The sequence below is a fragment of the Acanthisitta chloris genome, unplaced genomic scaffold (assembly GCF_000695815.1).
Source record: "Acanthisitta chloris isolate BGI_N310 unplaced genomic scaffold, ASM69581v1 scaffold32242, whole genome shotgun sequence".
Classification (NCBI taxonomy): domain Eukaryota; kingdom Metazoa; phylum Chordata; class Aves; order Passeriformes; family Acanthisittidae; genus Acanthisitta; species Acanthisitta chloris.
The window spans coordinates 12695-20294 of NW_008662699.1; the positions used below are offsets into that span (position 1 = coordinate 12695).

The window sequence follows — 7600 nt, forward strand, 5'->3', positions numbered from 1 at the left end:
GGGTTTTCCTCTATTTCTCCATGTGCTCTTCTTCCAGACATTGCCAGAGGACAGGACAGATGTGCCAGTGAGTGGTCTCCCCTATCCCTACCCTCGCCCCCAGCACACACCCAGTGCCATGGTGCCCAGCAGCCATCCTGCTTCTCCCCCCAGAGCTGGTTCGAGGTGACGAATACCACCAGTGCTGCAACATGACAGTGGAACAGATCAAACAAAGTGACAGGATCCACAGCTTCAACTTCACCTGGAGCTGCTCGGAGCTGTGGCGCTCTGTCAGCCCTGCTTGTGCCTGCCTGCGGGAACACTCGCTCAGGTAGCAGCAGGGACAGCCATGGAGGGGTCTGGGGGCTCAGCCCCCACATCCACCGGTCCCACAGCCCCTGTCCTACAGGGCGCTGCAGTCGGGGCTGCACAGTTGGCCGGTCTGGCTGAAGTCACTGCTCCTGAATGTCAGCAAGCCTGTCAGCCGTGATGTCCTCATCAGCTTTTCCCCCACAGAGGTGAGATGTGCCCCTCCCTCTCCCTTGCTTGGAGGGTTCCATGCCTTCCAAGTCCCCCTTGGCCCCTGCCACAGTGCTTGCTGTGTCACGGCGTGCTCTTCCTCCACCCTGTTCTGGGGTTGCATCATGGACATCCCTTGGCAGGCAGTCATGTGAAATGGTACTTGGGAGGAAAGAGTCCCCACCTAGGAGGCATTCCAGAAGATAGGGGTGGTCAGGGGGAGGAGGAGGTGGAAAAGGAGGAGGAACATGTGCGACCTTGCACCTCCTGTCAATTCCCAGGCTCTGGATGTCCCAGGGGGTCATATCCCATAGAGTGATAGTGGATTGAGGCTCTTCTGGGTCCCACTCCCAGCTCTGTCCTCGCAGGTTCTGGGGATGAGGTTTTCCCCTTCTGCCCACAGGGCTCCTGCTGATGTTTCTGAGCAAACCTACTTGAGTAGGGCTGAATTTGTGCCTGGAGCAAGGTTGGCGGATCCTGAACAGAGAGGTGACTGGACAGCAACAACCTCTCCTCATTCTTCTCCCCCACAGGTCCCCAGCATGATGAACATCACAGAGGAGAAAGCTGGCAAAATCCATCTTCCCAGGGAGATATTTTGGTCCCTGAGTAGACAGATAGTGCGTGTGGTGGTGACAGTCCTCAACATCCAGCAGCTTGGCATGTTCAAGGTATGAGCTGGAATTGCTGGTATCCTTCATGCTGCTGCTGGCACTTGCTACCCACCAGATCAGCTCAGGCAGCATTGCTCCCATGCAGGAAGTCAACCAGACAGGGCAGGTCTTGGACAACACTGTGGTGGGCATCATAGTGGGAGAGACCAGCATCTCTGGGCTGCAGAACCCCGTGCAGGTCACCTTCACCCACAGGAAGCTGCCCCAGGTGAGTCAGTCCTGCCTACCCTCCATCTCTCCTCTAGTGTCCCTCACTGTGGCATCTGCTGATGCTGCTCTCCCCCTTTGCAGGGTGTCACCCCACAATGTGTCTTCTGGGATGCCAGCAAAGGTATGGTCCTCAGCAGGGCTGGGTGTGGGGCCAGGCACAGGTGCTGAGCCCCATGTGCTCACAGCTGTCACCCCATGCCCGTTGCAGGGCAGGCAGGAGGCTGGAGCAGCAGTGGATGTGTCACACAGCCTGTGGACAAGGGGACAGTCTGCTCCTGTGACCATCTCACCTTCTTCGCCCTCCTCCTGGTGATGATCCCACTCCCCACAGCTCCTGCTTGTGCCCTGGCTCTGCTGCCTGCCCAATTTTGGTGACCCCTCGGGTGTCATGTGTAGCCACACAGGGACAGTTAGAGCTGCCAGACTGGGGGCTTGTACAGGATCTCTGCAGCAGCCCACCTTGGTTATCAGCCCCATGGCTCTGGCGGGGTTTTCTAGGCTGCTCTGGGGCCTGTCTAACCCAACATGTGCATGTTTGGCAGAACCCAGCTCTGGATGGCTCCACAGCACAAGCCTTGATGGCTGTTGCCACTGCTGGCTGTGGGGTAGCCGTGGTTTTCTCCATCTTCACCATAGCCTTCTGCATCTTCATAAGGTAGGATGTGCCGTAAACTCCACAGGGACTCATCAGGCTGGGAGAGGTGTGGGGTGATTCTGGTGGTTCTGCATGGACCTGCTGTTGTACAGCATGAGGCTCCACTCAGCTGTGACCCTTGCCTTTCCTGCTGCCTCTGGGGACACTCAGGTGCAGATTCAGGTTTGAGGAAACCCTTCGCATCAACCTGGGGCTGCACATGAACCTCGTGAGCAGCCTGCTCCTCCTCAACCTGGTCTTCCTGCTCAACAGTGGGCTCTCTGGTGGGACCCAGCCAGGGACCTGTAAGGTCCTGGGGGGGCTCACCCACTACTGCCTGCTCTGCTGCTTCACCTGGATGGCGCTGGAGGGCTGTCAGCTCTACCTCCTCTTTGTCAAGGTCCTTGGCACCTACATCCACCACTACCTGGCGAAGCTGTGCCTGCTTGGCTGGGGTGAGCACCACCAGCCTGGGCAAGAGTCACAGGGAGAGGGAGGCAGTGGGAGGTTTATGTTGGATATTAGGCAAAATTTCTTCACTGAAAGGGTGGTCAGGTACCAGAACAGGCTTCCCTGGGCAATGGTGGAGTCACCATCCCTGGAAGTGTTCAAAGGATGCATAGATGTGGCACTTGGGGACATGGTTTAGCGGTGAACATGGCAGTGCTGGGTTAATGGTTGGACTTGATGACCTTAGAGGTCTTTTCCAACCTAAACTATTCTGTGGTTCTGTGTCTCACTTCTTCCAGGCTTCCCTGTTCTTGTGGTGGGGGTAGCAGGAGTTATTGGCAGCTATGGAGAATACAGCATCCAGACCACGGACCACCAGGTCATAGCCCACCTGTGCGTGTGCCACTGCCCACAGGGCTTAGATGGCCCTTTGGCATGGGGAGTGGTAGCCCAGTCCTGCCAGGAGTGCAGCAGTCAGGGATTGCACCCATCCGGCTTGGCTCTATGCCATACTTCTTCTTCCTTAATTGTGATTACAACACATCAGCCACCACCAGCACCATCTCTCCTGCTGAGCCCCTTCAGTCATGTCTGCAGGCCTCCAGGTCATGGAGGGCCATCCATGGTCTACCTGGAGCCTCCCCAGGCTCCCTCCCAGCTGAGCAACATGAGGGCAGTGAATATGCACCACTGTCCTCCTGCTTCACCCTGGGCTTGGAGACCACCCCCAGCTCAAGGGTGTCCCTGAATCCCCAAAATGTCCCCTTGGAGAGGCTCCCATGGGTGCTGCCAGGGCTTGCAGGGCCACTGGAAGCACTGTGGTTGTCTCTTTTCAGGTGCTGGATCACTTCCAAACATGTCCTGGTCCACTATATCACTAACTGCAGCTACTTTGGCCTCATCTTCCTCTTCAACACGGCTGTCTTCGGGGTCGTGACCCAGAAGAGCTGCAGCTTGCAGAGAACAAGCGCAGTGCAGGGAGACTACAAGCCCTGGAAGGTGACCCTGGTGGCAGCAGGGCTCTTCTCTCTGCTGGGAGCCACCTGGGCCCTCGCATTCCTCAGCTACGGCACCTCCTCTGCCCCTGTGCTCTACCTCTTCACCATCCTCAACTCTCTCCAAGGTCAGCGCTGGCTCCAAGCTGGGTTCCCTGATTTTGGGTAGGGAAGATGGAGGAGTCAGGAACCAGCCTGGCAGTGGGTCGACCAGGGATTCCAAGGCACCAGTGTCTTCCTAGCACTGTCATGCCCTTCTCTCTGGCAGGACATGTCAAGCAGCAGGTCCCAGTCACTAGCTTGGAGCTGGTCATGGCTCCCAACCACATCCACTCCACTGTGGGTGGATTTCCTCCAAAAACATCATTCCTTAGCAGAGGACTAGGGACATTATCCATCCCGGGCATGTCCCAGCCAAATGGCTCACCTGAAGTTGGGGGCAAGAGTGAGCTGGTAGAATCTTTTGGAAGTGGTAGGGAAGTGCTGTTGTCATCCTGGCAAGATGCATCCCACTGTCTCCTGCTGCTGCTGAGTGCTTGTCTTCCTTCCCCTGCAGGAATATTCATATTCATCTGGCTGGTTGTCCTCTACTACCCAAAGACAAAGGAGACCACTGGCTCCCTCTCCCACATCATCAGACATGACAATACTAACCCTGTCTCCCAGGAATAGCTGCTGCCTGGACCTCTCTTCCTGCCTACATGTGCATCCCCTGAGAGCAATCTTCAATCTTGGTAGATGCAGCTTCCTCACAGAAGAAGGATAGTTTATCATACCTTGGTTTACCCTTCAGTGAGCATGATCCACCTCAGCAGGGCTCTTCACTTTGGCCTTTCATTCCTGGTGGCCTGTCTTGGGCAAGGAGCTCCAGAGATGACCTTTCTGCCAAAGTCCCTCCAGGCTGCTGTCAGGTGCTCCTGATCTCATTCCCCAGGGGCTATTGTGGGGTAACCCATGAACTGCCTGCCTTCAGCCTGGATGGAACCATCCCCCTCTTCACTAGACATGGTGTTTGGTCCTGGACCAGATTGGTGGTGGGTCTTCTTCCATTGGAGGTGCGAGGATTGACTCATTCCAGCCCGGACATGGGAGGTTCAGGTCTGGGAATCAGCAAAAACCAGAAATCCCGTGAGCTTCTTTGCAATACATCCCCCTGCTCTCTGGCAAAGATCTGCTGGATGTCCTTCCTGCAAAATACCTTCTAGGAACAGCAACACTTCCCACATGGACATTGTGCTTCAGCTCAAAGTGCACACACAGTCCCTGTGCAGAGCAACTGCTTGTCTTCTCCTGATCTCTGTTGTAGTATTAAATCCCTGCCAGCTGTCTGAGCGCTGTGGATTTAGTCTTTGGTGCCAAACTTTTGTTTGTTTTTTTGCTTTATATTAGGGATGTATTGATGGCCAAAACTCTTGCTGGGAATTTGTCATGAATGACAAGAGAAGTGTCAAGAATGAAGGGAGGAATTGCTATGGATAGGTGTACACACACACACACACACACACACAAACACACACACACATGTATACACACAGAGCAGCCCTTTCTCTGCTAATGCTACATCTGTGTCACACAGAACCACACAAAGACCAGCTTTGGTGGGCAAGAATCTAGTGTGGGAGCACCTCCATCTCCCCACATACCTGGGTGACTATGCAGGGAGAAAGAAAGTGGGAGGAAGTACCCTCCTATCCTCCGGTACAAGCTTTGAGTTTAGAGAGTGTGGGTCTGGAGGGGATGTGGTCCTAGAGATGCTAGGGGGAAGAGAAACACTCTGATGTGCCTCATTCCTCAAGCACAGTTTATTTCCAACCATCACCTCCTTCCCCCAAAAAAACATAACGACACCAGAGCCTCTGTGCTATTCTCATGTTTACTGGGAAACAGCCATCTCCTACACCATCCGCTGCCCCACGCTGACGACTGCAGCAGCCACAGTGAGTACACCAAGCACACACAGCAGGACGAGGGCCCCAGGGAGCCATGGGCTGGGTCCTGCCAAAGAGAGATTGGTTATGTGTTTGGGGCCCCTGAGCCAGCTCTGAGCCCTGGCACAGCGTCTCCTGGCTGGGGACAGATTCAAGGGAGGTCGTGTCCTATGGACAGGAATCACCAGAGCTGGGGATACTTCGGGACCCTAAGGGCACTGACAGAGTCACCCCAAACAGCCTCCACACACCCCTGCTGCCCAGGGGCTCCATCTAGTTCAGCATTCATGCCTGGTCTGAGCTATGCTGTAGGTGGGTTTGTCCTCAGCCCTGGCTCTGGACTGCTGTTTGGATCTCCTGGACTGACTCTGGTGCTCAGGAAGAGCCTTCCTTGGTGGGTTAATGCAGAGGTTCAGTGTGAAAACCCAGCCGTCCTCACCTGGGGTGCTGCACTGACAGCCTTCTGGCTTTGGGTCCCTTCCTGCCCAGCTCCCCTGCTCAGCCCAAGCTGTGCCCAGCATGGAGCTGCTCATGCAGAGCTCTGTGCTGGTTTGGCTTTGAAGCATGCCATGCATGGCCGTAACACCTGAAAGTCTCCATGCTTCTGGGAAGGGCAGTGATTTTAGCAACCCTTTTTAATAGCTTGGCATTGCCTAGACAGTTGCAGGGGTCTTTGAGCTGCTCCTGCCCTCCCCAGGGGGACATACATACCTGTCAGATCTTGTTGGTTAGTGTTGGAATGATGGGTCTCTGCTCCCAAGGAAGGAGCAGTCAGCAGGTGGATGGGCCCATAGGAGACAACCTTATTGTAATCATCCCCCAGTGCCCGCTTGTTCCTCCAGTGCCTGGGGCATTGCTGTCAACAAAGCCAAGGGAAGGGTGATGGAACCAGAGGGCAGGGGAGAAGCATCTCATACTGGGGGCAAGAGCCATCCTGGAGGTCTTCTGTTGGCAGAGGCACTGTTGGGGTTGCAGCCTGGGGACAGTCAGTACCCCAGGGCATGAGAAGAGCCAGCTCTTGAAGGACCTTAGTTTGCCTCCCCCAAATCCTAGCACCAACCTCTCCTCGTGCAAATACCCAATACCCAGAGGGAAGAGGGAAAGGAGCTCTCTGGTGGGTTCAAGCCCTCATACCTTTGGCTCAGGGCACTGGGGTGAGTTTCTGATGCTGGGAGGTGTTTATGGTGTGAGGCACCCAAAGCAGGAGCAGAGCCCCTTTTCTATGCAGCAGGCCTAGGGAAGGGAGGTCCTATGCCCAGCCAGGGCACAGGGTACACCAGAGAGAGAGCTCACCTTGGCACAGGGCTCCAGGCTGTCTGGGAGACAGAGCTGGACACGGCAGTGCAGGAAGACCTCAGGGTATCCAACAAACTGAAACATCTGGAAGCTGAACTTGGCATCAGTGCTCTCTCCAATGGCATTCAGATATGCCACTGTCTCATCATGGGGACACCTGGGACATGATGGCTGGGTCAGTGGGTGGCAAACAACAGGGAGCATCCCAGCCTGGTACACCAGATCCCACAGGGACCGGGTGCAGACCCCAGGCTTTGATAAATAGGTCTATTTCTGTCTCTGCGCCAGTGGGGATGCCTTTTCTTGGCACCCTGCATTGTGCCCAGCTCAGAGAGGAGCTGCTACCAGCCCAGGAACTAGCTTGTGTCCTGCTCTGTGAGGCCACATCTGCTCTGCAGTTGTGGAGTGAGCTCCCATTTCCCAGACAGCCACATTGCTGGCTTTAGCTTGGCTGCAGCCACCTCTAACTCAAACTTTTCACAGATACCTCTGCATATCCCAGCAGGGTCTCCCTTCTCCCCTTCTTGCTCTTTGCCTCCCTAGCTGACCAGGAGTGATGCTGGAGGAAAGGCAGCACTGCTGGCAGCAGAGCAAGGTCAGGAGAGGGAGCTCAGTTTAGAGTGGTTAAGGGGCTCATCTATGGGGCTGTTCAGCCTATTTGATGATGGTGTCCACCATAAGTTCCACCTATGGGCAATGATGGTGTCATTGCTCACTGTTCCTGTCCTAAGCACCCAGCGAAGAGATGTGACTGTGGTAATGGTGCGAGGAGAACAGATGTGCTGGGGACACTCCACTCACCCCTGCTCGATGAGTTTGTGCCGCACGTCCTGGTAGGGATCTGCACTCGGTGTGGCCCAGCAGTCCAAAACACTCAGTAAGAAGTACTTTTGCTGGTGCTGTCCTTCTATC

General features: G+C 55.3%; 2 protein-coding genes across 2 annotated transcripts in view; one reads left to right on the forward strand and one right to left on the reverse strand.

The window, feature by feature from the left end:
- GPR97 (G protein-coupled receptor 97) overlaps positions 1-4136 on the forward strand; it is a 4626-nt gene extending 490 nt beyond the window's left edge. The window contains 11 exon segments of the mRNA XM_009070698.1: positions 38-76; positions 79-500; positions 1035-1172; positions 1261-1383; positions 1467-1506; positions 1594-1694; positions 1928-2040; positions 2191-2474; positions 2769-2862; positions 3306-3592; positions 4021-4136. Of these exon segments, the coding sequence (XP_009068946.1) occupies positions 38-76; positions 79-500; positions 1035-1172; positions 1261-1383; positions 1467-1506; positions 1594-1694; positions 1928-2040; positions 2191-2474; positions 2769-2862; positions 3306-3592; positions 4021-4136 (1757 nt within the window).
- A 1222-nt stretch (positions 4137-5358) lies between these two features.
- Positions 5359-7600, reverse strand: part of LOC103798440 (uromodulin-like) — a gene marked incomplete at its 5' end in the record, with an annotated part of 4949 nt that continues 2707 nt past the window's right edge. The window contains 4 exon segments of the mRNA XM_009070699.1: positions 5359-5459; positions 6104-6248; positions 6686-6845; positions 7490-7600. The exon segment at positions 7490-7600 is cut by the window's right edge and continues 21 nt beyond it. Coding sequence (XP_009068947.1) covers positions 5359-5459; positions 6104-6248; positions 6686-6845; positions 7490-7600 — 517 coding nt within the window.